We start from the raw sequence: 22041 nt of genomic DNA on the forward strand, positions 1-22041 counted from the left end.
ATTGGCATATGAATGTATAAGGGCATGAAGAGCAGATTACCTCATTTCAAGATGGCTGCTACCTACATTCCGGTTAGCGTTGTGAAGCATGAACGAAATAAACAGGAAATAAGTTTATTCACACCGAAAGCCGGGACTCCACAGATCATGAGGATGTCTTATTTGTCTGCTTGTGACCTACTGTTATTGATCACAAGCCCCGAGAGTCTAAATGTTTATTTTACACAACGTTTATATCAAACAGCAAACATCTTACAAGGTAAGCTTCGATTTGGTCTGTGTTTGAGCTATAACTACATGGGGTTATGAAATTAATCCTTAGGTTGGTAGGAACAAATCTAACATATTTCCAATATTATCTGATGATGTATGACTTAATGGCAACATCGAATGTCCACCGAGTGATTATCTTAGTGCATGAAAAATATGTGTCCTGCTTAAGTGGCGTAGCCATCCATTACGCAGGGGATTGGCTACTATGGCACATTGACAGTCTTGTAGCCAATGAGATAAGATTTCCAGGGATATTGACCTGGGTGGGACAAAGCAAGGCCTAGAACCTTATGTGTAACGCTTCGATTACACCGACAGCATCCTTGCGCAAAATAGCACGCAGCATCATCTGGATATGTATGCAACAAAAGTAAAACATTCACCTTCTGCTATCATTCCTGTCAAGCCGTCACACATACAGTTTGACACATATGCACCACTCTACAACTGCAACGCAATGCCGCAAGGCAAACGCAGCATTTCATTGGAAATGAATGTAATTCTGATGTACCAAAATGCAATGATGCTGTCGGTGTGATCGAAGTGTAATGTGAACCATTGCTACCTGACTCAGGGACGAGACGCATCGGGCACGCTACATTACATTGTAAACAGATTTCATAGCTTTAATTTCATAATTTTAGCATAAAAGATGGTTTCTCAAGGGGGGAAAAAAAAGGTCAAAACTAAGAATATCGAACAGGAAGCTAAAAAGAGGCAGTTATGAAAATGTATACTGGAGTTGGACTCGGATCAGGGGAATGATTTGGACGAGGATTTCGACTCGGCCGACGAAGATTGTTTTCTAGAAGGATTGGATCAAAGTTATTTTCATAACTTTAAATAGCTAATTCATTATATTTATTTCATTTAAAAAAAATATGTTGTCTGATTTTTGTGCTTTAGATTTAGTTTATAGGCCTATGTAATAAGTCATTTCAATGTTATATAATTCCAAAGTAGTTACTGTCCATGTTTCATATTAGTTCACTGTTTTTAGTTAAATTATTTTATTTTTGGAGACCATTACACTCTCATGGCCATTGTTTATTTGTGGTTCTCACCTCTGCCTTTGTCGCCAAAGTGTTACTGTTTGCAATGTGTGCGTGTGTGTGCTTACCACCTTCTATGCGAGTAAAATCAGATCAAATTGTATATGTTACATGCGCTGAATACAAAAGGTACATTTTAAATGCTTACAAGCCCTTAACCAACAATAAAGATAAGAAAAACATGTTAAGAAATGATTTACTAAAATAAACTGAAGTAAAAAAAATAAGAAAAATAGAAAAATAACAATTAAGGGGCAACTATAAAATAACAGTAGCGAGGCTATAGACAGGGGGTACCAGTACAGAGCCAATGTTTGGGGGCACCGGTTAGGTGAGGTAATTGAGCTAATGTGTACTGATAGGTAGAGGTAAAGTGACTATGCATGGATAATAAACAGACTGAAGCAGCAGCGTAAAAATGGGGATGGGGGGCCAATGCAAATAGTCCGGGTGGCCATTTGATTAGTTGTTCAGGAGTCCTTAAGGCTTGGGGGTAGAAGTTGTTAAGAAGCCTTTTGGACCTAGACTTGGTTCTCCGGTACCACTTGCCATGAAATAGCAGGGAGAACAGTCTATGACTAGGGTGGCTGGAGTCTTTAGGCAATATTTTGGGCCAACCTCTGACAATGCCTGGTATAGAGGTCCTGGATGGCAGGAAGCTTGGACCCCGTGATGTACTGGGCCGTACGCGCTACCCTCTGTAGTGTCTTGCGGTCGGAGGCCGAGCAGTTGCCATACCAGGTGGTGACGCAACTAGTCAGGATGCTCTTCATGGTGCAGCTGTATAACTTTTTGAGGATCTGAGGACCTATGCCAAATCTCGTGAATGGGGGAATAAGCATTGTCATGGCCTCTTCACGACTTTCTTGGTGTATTTGGACCATGATAGTTTTTGTTGGTGATGTGGACACCAAGGAACTTGAAGCTCTCATCCTGCTCCAATAAAGCCCCGTTGATGAGAATGGGGGCGTGCTCGGTCCTCTTTTTACTGTGGTCAACATCATCTCCTTGTCTTGAGCACATTGAGGGAGAGGTTGATATCCTGGCACCACACTGCCAGGTCTCTGACCTCGCCTATAGGCTGTCTCATCGTTGTCTGTGATCAGGTTGTGTCGTCAGCAAACTTAATGATGGTGTTGGAGTCATGGGTGAACAGGAAGTACAGGAGGGGACTGAACATGCATCCCTGAGGGGCCTCTGTGTTGAGGATCAGCGTGGCAGATGTCGTTACCTAACCTTAGCACCTGGGGGCGACCCGTCAGGAAGTCCAGGATCCAGTTACAGAGGGAGGTGTTTAGTCCCAGGGTCCTTCATTTAGTGATGAGCTTTGAGTCCTGGTAATCCGTCTGGCCCTGCGGCCTTGTGAATGTTGACTTGTTTAAAGGTCTTACTCACATCGGCTACGGAGAGCGGGTTCACACAGTTGTCCGGAGCAGCTGATGCTCTCATGCTTCAGTGTTGTTAGGCTCGAAGCAAGCATAGAAGGCATTTAGCTTGTCTGGTAGGCTCGTGTCACTGAGCAGCTTGCGGCTGTGCTTCCCTTTGTAGTCCATAATAGTTTGCAAGCCATGCCACATCCGACAAGCATCGGAGCCGGTTTAGTACAATTCAATCTTAGTCCTGTATTGATGCTTTGCCTGTTTGATGGTTCCTCGGAGGGCATAGCGGGATTTCTTATAAGCGTCCCGCTCCCTTTAGCTCAGTGCGGATGTTGCCTGTAATCCATTGCTTCTGGTTGGGGTATGTACATACTGTCACTGTGGGGACGACCTCATCGATGCACTTATTAATGAAGTCAGTGACTGATGTGGTGTACTCAATGCCATCGGGAAGAATATCGGAACACATTCTAGTCTGTGCTAGAAAAACAGTCCTGTAGCTTAACACCTGCGTCATCTGACCACTTCCTTATTGAGTGAGTCATTGGTACTTCCTGCTTTTGTTTTTACTTGTAAGCAGGAATCAGGAGGATAGTTATGGTCAGATTTGCCAGCTGTATGTTATCTATGTCATCGTTCGGTATTACAGTTTTTAATGTCCCGTTGGTAGGATAGTCTTGATCGGAGCTCGTCCATTTTGTTATCCAATGACTGCACTTTGGCTAATAGGACTGATGGTAGAGGGGGATTACTCACTCGCCGTCAGATCCTTACAAGGCACCCCGACCTACGTCCCACGATACCTCTGTCTCTTCTTCATGCGAATGACAGGGATTTGGGCCTTGTCGGGTGTCTGAAGTAAATCCTCCACGTCCCGCATGAGGTGAGTAATCGCTGTCCTGATATCTAGAAGCTCTTTTCTGTCATAAGAGACAGTGGCAGAAACATTATGTACAAAATAAGTTACAAATAATGCGAAAAAACACACACAATAGCACAATTGGTGAGGAGCCCAAAAACCAGCAACCATCTCCTCCGGCACCATCATCACTCACTGTACAGATAAAGTTTAGGCTTTTAATTTTTTAATTATTTTTTTTACTCACAGTAATGTCATTTTGTAAATTTTGTCAACTGTAATTCTGTGTGTCTTACAACAATATCCCTTTTTTATTCATCACAGAGTGGAGAATGCAGATGATTTAGATGGTGATGTTTGGGAGCCACCTCTCTCAGCAAGCGCCCCCAACGGTCCAGGTTTATACCCCCCACTCCTATGTCAATCACCCCGTCTGATGGTTCTCCATCCACTTTTCATAGACCTCTTGAAAAAGAAAATGGTGTTTCGTGGCACCATTCATCCTAACAGAATCGGGTTCCCCAAGACCAAGGTAAAAGACATGACAAAGACAGCAGAGCGGGGGACCATACGTTGGATCAGGACTAACAAGCTGCTTTTTGTGAAATGGTAGGAAACTAGGAAAGTAACCATGCTCACCACACAGCATAAGGCATTCAATAACAACCATGTCTCAAGGAGGGTGAAAAAGGAAGAATGGGGGATGTCGACCTATCTGATGCTCCGATAGGCTACTACCAGGTCCTCCACAAGACCAGGAAGAGGTATGACTTTTTTTTATTACTTTGTGGACATTGCAACAGTAAATGCTTCCATTCTCCACAAGCAGATGGCCAAAGCAAAAGGTCAAAACCCTCTCTCCCAGTTGGCCTTCCAAGAGCAGCTGGTATTGGAAATGGCTGAATTGGGGGACCAAAGCAACCATCACAATACCCCCCACTCAAGGTGAGCGCCACTATACAACACACATGCCAAAAGAGAAAAGGAAGAACTGAAAGCATTGCACAAAACACATGTGGGGGTGAAATGACTGATCTTCTGTCCGAAATGGCAGTTTGCTTTTTGTTTCCTGGCAGAGAGGGACTGCTTCAAAGACTATCAAGACATGCACAAGCTAAGTTGAAAGTGAAATATAATTGTCTACACCTGGAATGTAAAACGAACACGAATGCCATTTGTAAATAGTTCAGCTTATTTCTATATTTGCACATTTTTTAGTGAAGGACACGTGTGTAACCAAGTTTGTGTTTGATAAAACATGCTTATATATTTTTTTTATGTCTCTGTTGCTTTTCTATTGTTTTTGTTAACAGTTCATTTGTATGTGGGACCAGTACATTGGATATGCCTAGGCTAAACATTCAGGCACTTTGGAGAGGTTGAAAAAACACTATTGGATATCCCCTGTATGACCCCGACACCACCACAATGTTTGAGAGAGGGTGATGTTGTAGAATTTTGTTTTTATAGTGAACACCCAGAGTGCAAAAACAGTGCAATTAACACATTCAGACACTTTGAAGCAGTTGAAAGGACACTTGAATGTATCCTGCATACACCATAACACCACCACAATGTATGAGTGAGGTTGATATGGTGTTTTTATACTGAACAAATAGCATTTAGGGATTGCGAATATGTAATAGCACTGTCATTATCTAGTTTAGACATTTCCCACTTTGGAAAGGTTTAGGGACACCACTTACTAGAACATCTGCCCATTTCTAGTTGTTAGGTCTATCAATCCCATTTTTTTTCTGATATTGTTCACATGTTGTGGAAGCCATCTGATGCGTTTCCAGCTCTGGGAATCAATAATTCACTTATAGCACTGAGATTACTTTTAAAATAAAATAACTGTAATTTTGTGTGTGCTTGGTCTTGTGTATTCTGAACTATGTAACTCCTATATTCTTATAATTTCCTCAATCACCCAGATCTCATCTTTCCAAATACACCAAGTGTCAAATAGCAGTTATTTTGGGGTGTCTATTTAGGTGGAAATCAACATTTCGCAATTGCATCTAAGAGGTTAATGACTGTTATTCAATGAAACATTTCCAGGGAAACCCTGTGAGCAACTGAGTATCCAGAGTACTGTGGGTGTTTTGGTGTTTCCCCGCAATGCCAGAACAGAATACAGATGGTGTTGTCCTTTCTAGGGCCAGCCTGATCCAGGCCAACCTGCCAGAGTCATAGCAGCACCACACTGGCTTTGCATAGGGCATTTGCATGGCTGAATGACTGCTGCTGCCCACCGTACCCAGGCTATGAGACCTGACAGGAGGGGTGCTCATCCATAATACAGGTGTCTGACTGAAGAAGCCCAACTGCATGTGACCTCATGCTTCATGGGACAGTATTATCTTTGTCCAGCGAAACTCATCCATAAAAACATAATAGTTAGGTCTAACAGATGCTGAGATACAATTTCAAATTGCAAAGCTTTTTATTGAAGGTTTGGTGTCTGAAACAACATTTCATTACAGTGCTGTATTTCCATTTTCTTCCATTTCTTAGGGTAGAACATGTTATACAGACACAGCAAGATGTAACAAGGTAAAAATTCAAAGTCCTGAAAACCCACCCAAAGATCGTATGAAATGACAAACAAAAGGATCCAAGGAACTCTAGTAAATCCCTCTGATCTTGATCTGAAGTCCTTTCGAAGTAACAGAAAGGGTTTGCTACAGAAAGTGAAACTTTCCCTATTCTGATCCAAACACAATATTCATTGACACAATGCTCTTTAAAAGGTAGAGAACGGCAAGATAAATGTATGTCCATATAGGGTTGCACATTTCGGGGAATATTTAGGTGGAAACTTTCTGTGGGAATTAATGGGAATATATGGGAATTAGTATTAAAACCATTTCAAATGTAGATGTTTTTTGCATTGGATATATTTAACATATCATAGGGAGACAGAAACATAAGGTAAAATGTTTATCATAAGTAGACATAATTGCAAATAATGAAACCCTTCCAATAGAAATCAAATGTAAAATATTAATTACAAATGTAACTTTAATTAAATGAGTTGACTCATTCATCGCATCTTCCAAAAACGTTTTCAACATACATCTGTAAAACAATAGTCTAGAAACTAAAGCTTGGTTGCCTTCCTCTCAGGCTTCCGTGTCTTCTCCCTGGACCTCATCAATGTCCACCTCTTGAACATCAGACTCTGAGGCCTTATCTTCACTGTCACTTGTTGATGGCTTGTTGTAAGACTCAAAAAACCTCAAATTTGCCCAGATGGCCACCAATTTTTCAACCCTTGTATTGGTCAGCCTGTTGCGTGCTTTGGTGTGTGTTCCCAAACAAGGACCAGTTACTCTCTGAGGTGGCTGATGTTGGTGGGATTTGGAGGATGATGAAGGCAACAGGGGAAAGAGCCTCAAATCCACAAAGTCCCTTCCACCAGGTGGCTGATGAGATATGTTGGCACGACTGCCATATTGCATCTCCATCCCAAAGCCCTTGCTTGGAAGTGTACCTCGCCAGACTGCCAAGAACCTTGCCCTCATCCAGGCCAAAGTGGTGAGACACGGTAGTGATGGCACCATAGGCCTTGTTGATCTCTGTACCAGACAGGATGCTCTTGCCAGCATACTTGAGGTCCAACATGTACGCTGTGGTGTGTATGGGCTTCAGGCAGAAGTCTTCATACTTTTTGATGTTTTTCAGAATTGCAGTTTTCTCAGGCTGGAGCAACAATGAAGTGAGCAGGGCAGTACAGATTTCTTCTCTTACATCTGCAAGCAGAGTCTGAACATCAGACAGGATGGAATTGTCTCCCTCAATCCATGCAATGGCTACTGCTATAGGTTTCAGGAGTTTCAGGCTGCTTACCACTCTCTCCCAAAATACATCATCCAGGAGGATCCTCTTGATGGGGCTGTCCATATCAGCAGACTGTGATATGGCCATTTCTTGGAGAGACTCCTTTCCCTACAGGAGAATGTCAAACATGATAACACCACCCGTTGCTGGGCAGCTTCAATGTGGCGCTCTTATTCTTCTCACTTTGCTTGGTGAGGTACATTGCTGCTATAACTTGATGACCCTTCACATACCTAACCATTTCCTTGGCTCTCTTGTAGAGTGTATCCATTGTTTTCAGTGCCATGATGTCCTAGAGGAGCAGATTCAATGGGTGTGATGTGAGGGTAGGACTCCTCCACTTTAGACCAAGCAGCCTTCATGTTCACAGCATTGTCTGTCACCAGTGGAAATACCTTCTGTGGTCCAAGGTTATTGATAACTGCCTTCAGCTCATCTGCAATGTAGTGACTGGTGTGTCTATTGTCCCTTGTGTCTGTGCACTTGTAGAATACTGGTTAGGTGTGGAGATGATGAAGTTAATTATTCCTTGCCCACAAACATTCGACCACCCATCAGCGATGATTGCAATACAGTCTGCTTTCTCTATGATTTGCTTGACCTTCACTTGAACTCTGTTGAACTCTGCATCCAGCAAATGAGTATATTAAGCATGTCTGGTTGGAGGGGTGTATGCTGGGTGACAGACATTCAGAAATACACATTGCCTGTGAGCATCAGCGGTGAACCAGTTGCATACACAGCTCGAGCAATAGATTCATCAGCATTTCTCTGACTATGTTACTCCATTGAGTCAAAGTGCTATCGATAAGGTGTCCGATTCATCATTTTTTTTAAACCTCAAATAGAAATAGAGGGAATTTTGTCAGAGGTTGCTTGTTGTGAGTGCGGAGTGAACTTTATGCACTGGGCCAGATGATTCTGCATCTTTGTTGCATTCTTCACATATTATATGATTTGGCACAGTATTTGCAAATGTATACAGCTTTTCCTTCAACATTAGCTGCGGTGAAACGTCTCCCAACATCAGAGTGCCTGTGGCATATTCCTGTAAAAAAAACAGATACAATTCCATGTGCAGATAAATAGTTAAATTAAACAACTCCTTTGTAAGATAAATGTTTAAAAATGAAACATGAATGGAAACAGGTGAATTAACACTCCTCAGTTAGCAGGCTCAAGCAAGCTTAAAACCCACATGGTAGCAAAAACTAACCACCAGAAATGGTTAACAAGTTAGAAATGATTTAAAACACTTTTCTGTAGTTTACTATTTACTGGTTAACAAAAAATAATGTATGTCATAAAATACACTGCTCAAAAAAATAAAGGGAACACTAAAATAACACATCCTAGATCTGAATGAATGAAATATTTTTATTAAATACTTTTTTCTTTACATAGTTGAATGTGCTGACAACAAAATCACACCAAAATGATCAATGGAAATCACATTTATCAACCCATGGAGGTCTGGATTTGGAGTCACACTCAAAATTAAAGTGGAAAACCACACTACAGGCTGATCCAAATTTGATGTAATGTCCTTAAAACAAGTCTAAATGAGGCTCAGTAGTGTGTGTGGCTTCCACGTGCCTGTATGACCTCCCTACAACACCTGGGCATGCTCCTGATGAGGTGGCGGATGGTCTCCTGAGGGATATCCTCCCAGACCTGGACTAAAGCATCCGCCAACTCCTGGACAGTCTGTGTAGCAACGTGGCGTTGGTGGATGGAGCGAGACATGGTGTCCCAGATGTGCTCAATTGGATTCAGGTCTGGGGAACAGGCGGGCCAATCCATAGCATCAATGCCTTCCTCTTGCAGGAACTGCTGACACACTCCAGCCACATGAGGTCTAGCACATGGAGGGCTGTGCGGCCCCTCAAAGAAATGCCACCCCACACAATGACTGACCCACCGCCAAAATGGTCATGCTGGAGGATGTTGCAGGCAGCAGAACGTTCTCCACGGCATCTCCAGACTATGTCACTATGTCATGTGCTCAGTGTGAACCTGCTTTCATCTCTGAAGAGCACAGGGCGCCAGTGGCAAATTTGCCAATCTTGGTGTTCTCTGGCAAATGCCAAACGTCCTGCACGGTGTTGGGCTGTAAGCACAACCCTCACCTGTGGACGTCAGGCCCTCATACCACCTTCATGGAGTCTGTTTCTGACCGTTTGAGCAGACATGCACATTTGTGGCCTGCTGGAGGTCCTTTTGCAGGGCTCTGGCAGTGCTCCTCCTGTTCCTCCTTGCACAAAGGCAGAGGTAGCGGTCCTGCTGCTAGGTTGTTGCCCCCTACAGCCTCCTCCACATCTCCTGATGTACTGGCCTGTCTCCTGGTAGCACCTCCATGCTCTGGACACTACGCTGACAGACACAGCAAACCTTCTTGCCACAGCTCGCATTGATGTGCCATCCTGAATGAGCTGCACTACCTGAGCCACTTGTGTGGGTTGTAGACTCCGTCTCATGCTACCACTAGAGTGAAAGCACCGCCAGCATTCAAAAGTGACCAAAACATCAGCCAGGAAGCATAGGAACTGAGAAGTGGTCTGTGGTCACCACCTGCAGAACCACTCCTTTATTGGGGGTGTCTTGCTAATTGCCTATAATTTCCACCTGTTGTCTATTCCATTTGCACAACAGCATGTGAAATTTATTGTCAATCAGTGTTGCTTCCTAAGTGGACAGTTTGATTGATTGTTGTTTAAGTGTTCCCTTTATTTTTTTGAGCAGTGTATATTCACCCCACCCATTATTGTAATCAAAACTTACCAGAAAGCATGTAGTCCTTGGCTCTGACAGTGTAGTAGTGGCCTCAATAGCATCTCAGTGTGCAAGATCTTGAGAATCAACTGTACATGTGATGGAAGAATGCACTGTGCATGCAGAGCAATTCCATTGAATTGGGGATAGTTTAACCAAAATATGCCACAAGACCTAGAAATGCCATGTGTATCCCACAAAAAAAGGTTCACTGTTATAAGCTAACTTATTTTATGAATTTAAGCAAAATTCCCCAAATTCTAGGGCTTAACTTCTCATGGAAAATTTACCGCAAAGTTTCCGACCCTATGTCCATTTAAGATTGACTGTTTTTCTGACCAGGGAAATTATATTATTTCCATTGCTATGACCTTAACTGTATACTGTGCCAACAGGATGTCTGCTGACAGAGGCAACAACACCAGGCGTGTTTAATAGCAAAAACCTGCAATTGATCCTGACCCATCATCCATGTCCTGTACAACCATCAATCTCTGCTCCTTCATTCCCTCTAAAGAAAAGTCAGCCAACATAAAAATTATTCTAAACCTGAGGTGATTTATACTGTTCTCCTCAACAACAAAATGTCCTTTCATTTCATGGCCTGGTGACTTTCATGTGCATTGATTTGATTTAAATGTACACATTAGCCCTAACAAACCTTGATTTCCAGTGCAGACCCCTCACTTTTTTCCTTCATGTAAACAGGCCCTAAAAAGCGAGGCCAGCCAATGGGATCTAACATGTTTTCAACAGTGCCATATACGGCAACCGGAAACATGGTCCTGAGCCAAATTTCCATGAGTGTAAGTTCCTCCCTCCCCCTCAGTCACAATGACAGCCAAGCCCCTTTTTCCCAAACATCACAGCCCCAAACTAAAGACTAACGAACATGGAGTTTATCAGAGCACAACCACCTAAAGTAGGGCTAGAGTGATTCCTCACAAAACCCAGACCCCCAAAAAAAGACTGAGGTTTTCATATAATGCAATCCATAGAATAGTCTTTGAGTAAGGATTGTTGACTTATATTTGACATGTGCATCTAAAAGCATAACTTCAAAATTATTTATCAAAGTTGGCGGGTTGTTTCAGCAAGCCATGACACCCACCATCTCAGATTATTATGAAATCGTTTCTGTAGTTGGAGCTCCCGAGTGGCGCAGCGGTCTAAGGCACTGCATCTCCGTGCTCGAGGCATCACTACAGACACCCTGGTTCGAATCCAGGCTGTATCACAGCGTTGTCTGGTGTGGGCTGCCATTGTAATTCAAATTTTTTTAACCGACTTGCCGAGTTAAAAATATATATTTAACCTTTATTTAAGTAGTTAGAATCTGATAAGATTAGAATTCCTTCAACATGATTTTGTTCAAATATAATTTACTCTCTGAGAAATGAAGCTAATTGATTGCACCAAAATCAGACATTTTAATTAATAGGATTCATATAATATTCAATAAATAAAGAACATCCGATTTGGACCAAAACAAATTATAAAAATTATAAAGACATGAGGAATCCAAAGAAATGGTCAACCACGAATCCCCCACACCAATCCCAACCCAACAATTAGTATACAGTATCAGTTCTCAATGTCTGACAAGAAGTATGGAGCTGCGGCTCTGAGTATTATTTCTTCATCCTATGTAATGTATTTTCCCCCTCCAGTTCAGAGAAATTGAAGTTGTTAGGTGAATGTCCCATCCTACATCCTGATATTACCAAGTTCTGACCACTAGATTTAAAAAAAAATAATCTCTCAATGTTAAAGGGATAGTTAAAGCAAATGACTAAATGACCAAAATGAGTTTCCAGTCTATGGAAAGGTATGACAACAACCCATGCTTTGGTTTTGTTTCCCTGGCCACTGTTTCAAATGCTAACGTTTGAGCATTTGTGGCACAAATCCAATTCAAGTCAATGGTAACTAAATAATTTGGGCGTTTCATATCCAAACCATCTATAAGTAACATTGAGATACACAATCTATTGTTGTATACTTTAGGATGATTTGAACATGATGTGTGAAAATGCTAATATACAGTACCAGTCAAAAGTTTGGACACACTTACTCATTCAAAGTTTTTTTTATTTTATTTTTTTACTATTTTCTACATTGAAATAACATACTGAATCATGTAGCAACCAAAAAGTGTTCAACTCTGGGTCTTCCTTTCCTGTGGCAGTCCTCATGAGAGCCAGTTTCATCATAGCACTTGATGGTTTTTGCAACTACACTTGAAGAAACATTCAGAGTTCTTGACATTTTCCGGATTGACTGACCTTCATTTCTTAAAGTAATGACGGACTGTCGTTTCTCTTTGCTTATTTGAGCTGTTCTTGACATAATATGGACTTAATCTTTTACCAAATAGGGCTATCTTCTGTATACCACCCCTACCTTGTCACAACACAACTGATTGGCTCAAACACATTAAGAAGGAAATAAATTCAACAAATTAACAAGGCACACCTGTTAATTGAAATGCATTCCAGATGACTACAGAATGAAGCTGGTTGATAGAATGCCAAGCGTGTGCAAAGATGTCATGAAGGCAAAGGGTGGCTACTTTGAAGAATCTCAAATACAAAATATATTTAGATTTGTTTAACACTTTTTTGGTTACTACATTATTCCATATGTATTATTTCATCATTTTAAAATGTCTTCACTATTATTCTACAATGTAGAAAATAGTAAAAATAAAGAAAAAACCTGGAATGAGTAGGTGTCCAAACTTTTGACTCATACTGTAGGTACCATTGACTTACATTGGATTTCTGCTACAAATGCCAAAAAGTTAGCATTTAAAACAGTGGCCACCAAAAACCAAAGCATGGCTTGCTGTCATACTTGGTCAATAGACTGCTTACAGGGTAAGGAAACCATTGTCATTTTGTAATTTGGGTGCAAAATATTTTTTAAATGGGGGGGGGCTTCAAAGTTTTCAACTAATAGCAGTTACTGCACAATCTAGTGGTCAGAAACGGGTAATATCAGGATGTAGGATGGGACATACAGCCAACAACTTCAATTACTAATTTCTCTGAACAGGGGGGACGCATCACCAAAATCACTGAGAATACATTACATACAACATTACTTGAGCTGCAGCTCCCTACTACTTGTCAGACACAGATAACTGATACTATATACTTGTTGTTGGGGTGGGATTGGTGTAGGGGGTCCATGGGTGGCTTTTCACCATTCCTCTGGATTCCACATGTCTAAAACTCACTGTTAGAAGTTTGGTACAAGTACTATGTCAGGTACTATAATTATTGAATATTATATGAATCCTATTAATTTAAAATGGCCCATTTGGATGCAATCAATTAGCTTCATTTGTCAGAGATCAAATTATATTTCAACAAAATAATGTTGCAGGAATGCTCATTTTATCTGTTTCTAATAGAAACTATTTCAGAACAATCTGAGATGGTGGGTGTCAAATCCTCTTTCTTGTGCTTTTTGAAGTGGAAAGACCTTGGCATATTTATGACATTTTCGCCTTACCCAGGCCTCCTTTAAGACTCCATAGTGTTCCATCTGTTGGTGTTACAAAGCAAACATTGGTGTCATATGAAAATGTACCACTTGCTCTGTAATATGATACTGCTTTCAGATAGGATTTATGGTATTTCACTTGTAAAACAAATTGGGCAATGTTTATATGACCTCCTTACAAACAGGCCCATTATTACCATACTTTATAACTCCCATGAGCATGCCGGCAACAAATGGTATTAGTGGAGTGCAGATGTGGGTGGACGTCTATTTTAATAAATCTATTGAGAATATACACCATCAAAAATAAATCCATTCATTTCTTTAGGAAATTCCCTAGAAACATTATAAGACTAATAAAATGTATTTTCAAAAGAATAGAATGGCACATTTTGAGTTGATGTTACTGATGATGTTACTGGTCTGTGCAGACTATATGGCTGCAGCATGGACTCAATAGTTATTTTGTTAATTAAACAGGCTACCCCGATCACAGTCAACAAACTCATATTTCATACTAGGTTAAGAATATAATGAAATAACTCAAATACAAATTATATTTTTACCACACAACTTGCATCATGGCAACCGCTGTCATAAAAAAAATATATATTTTGAAAATAGAGCCCAAGGCATGACCATGCTTTTTTTGATCCACATTTCATATCTTTCTTACCTTCACTCTGCTTTGTTAGAGAGCAGGTGTAGGGTCTAACATTGAGAGTATCTTCATAATGATACTGACAGAAAATAATAGCAATCTATATTGAAGCACTGAAGTCTCGTTCATATTTCACAACCTCCGCAGGCTTGTGGAGTTTCCTAAACGCGACCCAGCAAAATAATAGACCTACACTAGATTTAGGCTTCATTATTACATGCTAAATGTTTCTGATCAGTGATAGATGAGCAAACAAATAGATGAGCTACACCACTTCCACTTATTTGCCCCGCCATAGAATTAACCAAATATACTGACAGAGATTCAGCGAAACAAAATCCCATTGATTAAGACACGTCACAGGGTTTTGGTCAGGAGTAGGCCTCGGCTACTAAGTGACTGGAGTGAAGAGCAAAATAATACACTTGTTGAACTACATAACATGCTGGCAACATTTTCTGACCAATGCTAATAAATGAGCCAATGAGCTTGTGGAAGGCCAAAATGTAATAAATATGCTAACTTTGATAAATGATTTCACAATTATACTTTTAGATACAATTGTGTCAACAATTCTTCCTCCAAAGGACTATTCTACTGTTTACATTTCGTGAAAATCCCCCAAATCCTAGCCATTTTTTTGTCCTGGGTTTCATGAGGAATCACTCTCTACTCATATATTATATTGATTCCTTACTATTATTTCCACACACACAAAGTATCATATCATTAAGGCAACCGTCTCCATGATTTCAAATCACAATAAACACCATGTGACTAATAAGGATGTGGCAGTGGTGTTTCCAGTAGCCTATCACTATCAGTGTGTCAGCTGGGAAGGTATCTGAGATGCTTAAGATCATACAGATAGGTAAATGTCTATATTACAGGTAATTGTGACAACAAGGGTTCCTGGTGCCTACAAGCAGAGTATGTGAATAAAATCTTCAAGCATAGTAGCCTAACTCTAGATCATGACCCAACATCAGATTCAGCATGGCCCCCACTGGCCATTAAATCTAATTTTATTTGTCACATGCGCCAAATACAACAGGTGTAGACCTGACAGTGAAATGCCTACTTACAAGCCAACAATGCAGTTAAGGAAATACACCCCCCCCAAAAAATGTAGACTATATACAGGGGAGGGGGTACCTATACAGAGTCAATGTGCAGGGGCACCGGTGTCGAGGTAATATGTACATGTAGGTAGAGTTATTAAAGTGACTATGCATAGTAGCAGCAGCGTAGAAGGGGAGGGGGGGTGCAAATAGTCTGGGTAGCCATTTCATTATCTGTTCAGGAGTCTTATGGCTTGGGGGTAGAAGCTGTTCAGAAGCCTCTTGGACCTAGACTTGACGCTCCGGTACCGCTTTTCCTGTAGTCCACAATCATCTCATTTGTCTTGATCACGTTGAGGGAGAGGTTGTTGTCCTTGCACCACATGGTCAGGCCTCCTCCCTATAGGCTGTCATTGTCGGTGATCAGGCCTACCATTGTTGTGTCATCAGCTAACTTAATGATAGTGTTGGAGTCGTGCCTGGCCATGCAGTCATGAGTGAACAGGGAGTACAGGAGGGAACTGAGCACACACACTTGAGGGGCCCCCGTGTTGAGGATTGGCGTGGTGGATGTGTTGTTACCTACCCTTACCACCTGGGGGCGGCCCGTTAGGAAGTCCAGGATCCAGTTGCAGAGGGAGGTGTTTAGTCCCAGGGTTCTTAGCTTAGTGATGAGCTTTGAGGACACTATGGTGTTGAACGCTGAGCTGTAGTCAATTAATAGAATTCTCACATAGGTGTTCCTTTTGTCCAGGTGGGAAAGGGCAGTGTGGAGTACAATAGAGAATGCGTCATCTGTGGATCTGTTGGTGCAGTATGCAAATTGGAGTGGGTCTAGGGTTTCTGGTGTTGATGTGAGGAATGAACAGCCTTTCAAAGCATTTCATGGCTACAAATGTAAGTGCTACGGGTCGGTAGTCATTTAGGCAGGTTACCTTAGTGTTAGTGTTCCCACCACTAGTCTCTTGAAATATTTGGCCAGATTTAGTGGGAAATCAGAATTAGTTCAAAGAAAATAAAATGTTGTGCAAACATTCTAGCCTCACAGTGTTTGTCACTGCCTTCCTCAAAATGAAAGGAAATAAGTAAATTCACAATAAATGTTGTCTAGGGAACAGAGGTAATTGCATTAGGCTACTGCACAGTGTGCATAATGTGAGTACACCCAACATACCCAAGTCTGACCAATTCCATGCTGACCATGATCAGTCTACTACATTTCAGTCTATACATGTGTAAAATTCTTATGTATTAACACTGTAGGCCTACTCTGGTACCAGCATTGTTTTTGATATGTTGTTACACTGTAGGCCTACTCTGGTACCAGCATTGTTTTTGATATGCTGTTACACTGTAGGCCTACTCTGGTACCAGCATTGTTTTTGATATGTTGTTACACTGTAGGCCTACTCTGGTACCAGCATTGTTTTTGATATGTTGTTACACTGTAGGCCTACTCTGGTACCAGCATTGTTTTTGATATGTTGTTACACTGTAGGCCTACTCTGGTACCAGCATTGTTTTTGATATGTTGTTACACTGTAGGCCTACTCTGGTACCAGCATTGTTTTTGATATGTTGTTACACTGTAGGCCTACTCTGGTACCAGCATTGTTTTTGATATGTTGTTACACTGTAGGCCTACTCTGGTACCAGCATTGTTTTTGATATGTTGTTACACTGTAGGCCTACTCTGGTACCAGCATTGTTTTTGATATGTTGTTACACTGTAGGCCTACTCTGGTACCAGCATTGTTTTTGATATGTTGTTACACTGTAGGCCTACTCTGGTACCAGCATTGTTTTTGATATGTTGTTACACTGTAGGCCTACTCTGGTACCAGCATTGTTTTTGATATGTTGTTACACTGTAGGCCTACTCTGGTACCAGCATTGTTTTTGATATGTTGTTACACTGTAGGCCTACTCTGGTACCAGCATTGTTTTTGATATGTTGTTACACTGTAGGCCTACTCTGGTACCAGCATTGTTTTTGATATGTTGTTACACTGTAGGCCTACTCTGGTACCAGCATTGTTTTTGATATGTTGTTACACTGTAGGCCTACTCTGGTACCAGCATTGTTTTTGATATGTTGTTACACTGTAGGCCTACTCTGATACCAGCATTGTTTGATATGTTGTTACACAGTAATAGCAGGTGTTAGGCCCACGTTATTGAAACAATATGCTATAGGCAAACTAATCTAATTGCCAACACTGTAGCCTAGGTTACAAATTATATAGTAACTGAAGCAGAGGGAGCTTGGTGACTGAAAAAGTTATGCACTGCACTTTCGCTGCAATAACTTAAACGGAGAAGTGCACTATTTTACAACTTGATGGTAGATGGTACCAAAACCTGAAAATAGTCTATGGGCCAGGGGCAAAGTCAATCCATGGTTCAGTTCCTTAAACATCCATTACAAAGTTCAGCTAACTTTTGCCACCGCTAAAAATAAATGGAAGATAGATAGTCCTCTGTAGCTCAGTTGGTAGAGCATGGATAGGGGAATATGAGACAGTGGAACCCAAGAAAGTGGGTTCCACACCAGGACCACCCATATGAAAAGGGGAGGGGGGGTTGCTTTGGATAAAAGCATCTGCTAAATGTCATGTTGTAATGTCCAAAACAACTGAAATCAACTCCATATTTGGTTTGATGTTTCTTAAGTCCCATGCAGACTTTCTCAATTTCAAATCATTTCTGAGTAACAATGAAGTACCCTCCTGTGATTGTTTTCCATTAAAATGGTCAAACATTTGACTTGAACTATACTGAGCTCTACTGTGCTGTAATGTACTACACTGAGCTCTACTGTGCTGTAATGTACTATACTGAGCTCTACTGTGCTGTAATGTACTATACTGAGCTCTACTGTGCTGTAATGTACTATACTGAGCTCTACTGTGCTGTAATGTACTATACTGAGCTCTACTGTGCTGTAATGTACTATACTGAGCTCTACTGTGCTGTAATGTACTATACTGAGCTCTACTGTGCTGTAATGTACTATACTGAGCTCTACTGTGCTGTAATGTACTATACTGAGCTCTACTGTGCTGTAATGTACTATACTGAGCTCTACTGTGCTGTAATGTACTATACTGAGCTCTACTGTGCTGTAATGTACTATTGAAAGATTAGTGGAATCTGTGTGGGTTGCTGGACAGGTAGGATGACTGACAGTGAAGGTGAACAGGTGGTCACGTGTCAGGTGACAGAGGAATGTATGAGACTGAGGCAGGAATTCCTTTAACCATAAAGTGGTATATTTACTGAGTAGTCTGTGCTGCATCACAAAGGAAACAAATAACATGTATACAATCAAATTCATAATCAAAGATCAAATCATATCAGTCATTATTAACACAAGTTAAGGAATTCAACAGTCCAGTTCATGGGCCTTTTCTACAACTATACTGAGCTTTACTGTGCTGTGATGTAATGTACTATACGGAGCTCTACTGTGCTGTACTTTGATGTCCAAACTAGTGAAACATGGACGTCTTTGATTGGTTCATATTTGGTCCAATTCAGACCAACCAAATTTGGTCGTTTGGTGGCAGAGCTCATTAAAATAATAGCCTGTGTGTGGAATAATACCCAAATATGCAAAGAAGGATATTGCATATTTCATACCTATTTAGGATACATCACCATGAAGAGAATGAAATTTATATCCATAATTATGCATTTCGGTGTAGTACAGATCAGGGACCCATGAAGCACATTCTGTTACCGCTGTTACTTGGTATAAATCCACTTCCCTTACTGTAGTTTAATAACCAAAATATTATTTTTTCCAAACTCAAGGTGTCATGTCATAGCTAGCACCTTATTCTTTCTGCAGACATCTTTGAATCTTAATTCAAAGCAGATATTTAAGGTTTTCGATAATCTGGTAATTTAACAAACGAAGGGAGATTTGACCAAAAAACTTTGCAAATCCAAATTTATTTCAGTAAATGTGTCTTGTAAAATGTTCAGTGAAAATGGTTCAAAGTAGTTATTGTGCATTGAGCTGTATGGTTTGTTAAACTTTAAAATCATTGGTTTTTGTTTGGCATACATTTTAAGTGAAAAATCGGAGTCTCATTCCGTTACCATGGAATTGCCCAGTTGTGACAAGCCTGCACACATTTCAATGGTGTCTGCAGTGCTCAGTGGATGTTTGAGAAAATTCTCTGTTTTCAGTTATATGAAATGGTGCCAATATTGTACTTTATGATCATATTTGACAGTTATAAGAAAGGTGAAATCTTATAGTAAGTTGTTTATCATTTTATTGTTACTGTATTTACAACGTATTTGTCATTTCAAGCCCTATTGCCCTACTTTTGTTGAATAGGGGAATCATGATTTTTCATAATATATACTATGTACTTGAGCTTGTGTCTTCAAAAGTGAGTACACCTCAGCAATGTGTAAACTATTTTTTACCAGAAAGGTGAGTTCCTGACTAGACCTTTCTAAAAAAAAAAGTATGCAACATCGCCAGTTATTATTTATGGCCATGAAAAATAGTTACATCTATTTAGGCAGAAATCTAAATATTGCCCTATCAAAAACAGAACGATAGACTAGTTTTGCAGGGTGAGTCAAACATCAAGTTCTAAAAAAAAATGTTTTTTATTAAAAAGTTAACTTCTCCTTTAAATGTGACGTTGTTGCACGCCATCAATTTCCTGTTTGATTTCAACTGTCTTGGACCCGTTGTTGCTTAATGGTTCTCTCGGCGGATCTGATGTGAGAACACTCACGCAACCTCAATAATCATGTCGCAAAAAAACTCGGTAAATACGGAATGAGGATAACTAGGCAGAGGACTTTCAGTTGTATTGGCCGAACGAAGTAAATAACAAAACAATTATGTCGTCAGAAGCCGCAATAACAGTGTCCCAAGGCGCAGCTACAGCGCGTGAAGTGACTTCAAAGTTATGATCCACATATCGATTTAAAATGAACCATTTAGGCTACATAAATAATGGCTTTCATGATGAAAATGAATAGTCAAATGAAGCCTGATGTTGAAAAATAACTCATTTTATAAGGCCTATTAATGAACCATTTAAATAGTGGATTGGATCGCATGCCCGATGACAGACTGTGGGATTTGAATTCGTCTTCATTCGAATCTATGGAATGTTGTTACAGGCAGTAGAATTTGTCTTGTACGGTTCTAGTGTTCTCCGGCAGATCTAACTGCTTACATAGTAATATCGCTGTTCCACTGAAAAAAATAAAATAATCGCCATTCAAAGTGACTTAAACAGTATATAGTCAAGTAAACATGTGTTTAATACTTACATTGTCGAATAATGATCCAACATTTGCAGTGACAAGTAGGACGTCAGTGTACATTTCCATGATAACGATCGAATTCCAGAAATAGTCCGCGGGAAGAACTCCGTTAGACGCGATGGCAAAATCCTCTGCGTGTGTTACAAACAGCTTACTGATACGGTGCTGTATTGTATATGTCGCTGAAGAAGTCGGTCGTATAATTCATCTTGATCATTTGTTTCTGCTGTTTTTAACTTGCCCGCTTTTGGTTGATGGCGGGAGTAGTCTTTCGTCTTAACTCCTGCTCAAAGATAGACTTATCTTCCATGTCTGCTGAGAACTAGCAGGACAGGATTTCTATCTTCGTTGTAATTGGATTTATACCTGCTGCCTGCGCCAGAACAGTTCCTTCTGCCCCGCGACCAGATCAAGCAGTTGTTATCAATGTTGTGTCATGAACTTCGGAGCTCCGCCCACGGCACCCAGTTATTAAAGACACATTCCAACTATTTCTGAAAAACAATATCCCAGGTGTAAATACAGTAATGTACACCCACTATGGTAAAACAATGTGTTTTGAGCAAGTGTTTCTTTAGGCACAAGTGCCAACTTCATGGAGTAGTAGGCCATTCAAGGAGTTGTTGGTCTGATGGGGCCCTCTTTGAGTCTCATGTCATCCGTCTCCCGCTTGCTTGCATGAACTGATGGGTTAGATGACATATATCACAACGATGTGCACGCTTCAAATGGGGCAGAAGTTCGTGAGTTGTAATTCTGGATGGCCAAATAGATACCAACAATGACAAGAAACTGCCATGTGGGGAATCGTAAGTGACTCGTTTCAGCTAGTTATTGATACCATGTCTTCTTGACTGATTTCATGTCAATGCTAATTTGGCACAAATACACAAGTGCTCATTGTGCAAATGTATCTGTTTTCAATAAACATCGGCGAAGAAATATAGTTTACATATTGTCAACAATCTAAGCCACCCGTCTGTTTTGCCCCATAGTTCGCACGCGTCAGTCAGTGCAGATACAATGGTAGATATTTCACCAGATGTATAACTGAGAAATCCTGTTGGCGTTTCTACTCATTACCAAATATGGTGGTGAGAGGAAACTCAGTGGCCGGCAGTGGGAGAAGATGGAGTGAGATGCTAATTTACTAATTGATTAAACATTTGATCTCAATATAATTTTCTGTTTTGTAGACTTTACCCTTTGCGAAAGCTTTAAACAATTGATGTGTTTAGTAGTGCAAGGCCGAATTGAGTGCTTCAGAGTAGGCTTTCCCTTACAGAAATATGCAAATACATGCTAGAACACGCCAACAGCCTTT

The 22041-nt window shown here is 40.7% G+C and overlaps 1 protein-coding gene across 1 annotated transcript in view; it reads right to left on the minus strand.

Moving 5' to 3' along the window:
- The window catches only part of LOC118358339 (inositol polyphosphate-5-phosphatase A-like), a 44868-nt gene extending 23735 nt beyond the window's left edge, over nucleotides 1-21133 (minus strand). Inside the window, exon 1 of the mRNA XM_035736056.2 lies at nucleotides 20724-21133. Coding sequence (XP_035591949.1) covers nucleotides 20724-20783 — 60 coding nt within the window. The 5' untranslated portion in view covers nucleotides 20784-21133. The remainder of the gene's footprint in view (nucleotides 1-20723) is intronic.
- Nucleotides 21134-22041: the final 908 nt, after the last annotated feature.

This window comes from Oncorhynchus keta, chromosome 25, assembly GCF_023373465.1.
Source record: "Oncorhynchus keta strain PuntledgeMale-10-30-2019 chromosome 25, Oket_V2, whole genome shotgun sequence".
In the NCBI taxonomy this organism is placed as follows: Eukaryota; Metazoa; Chordata; class Actinopteri; order Salmoniformes; family Salmonidae; genus Oncorhynchus; species Oncorhynchus keta.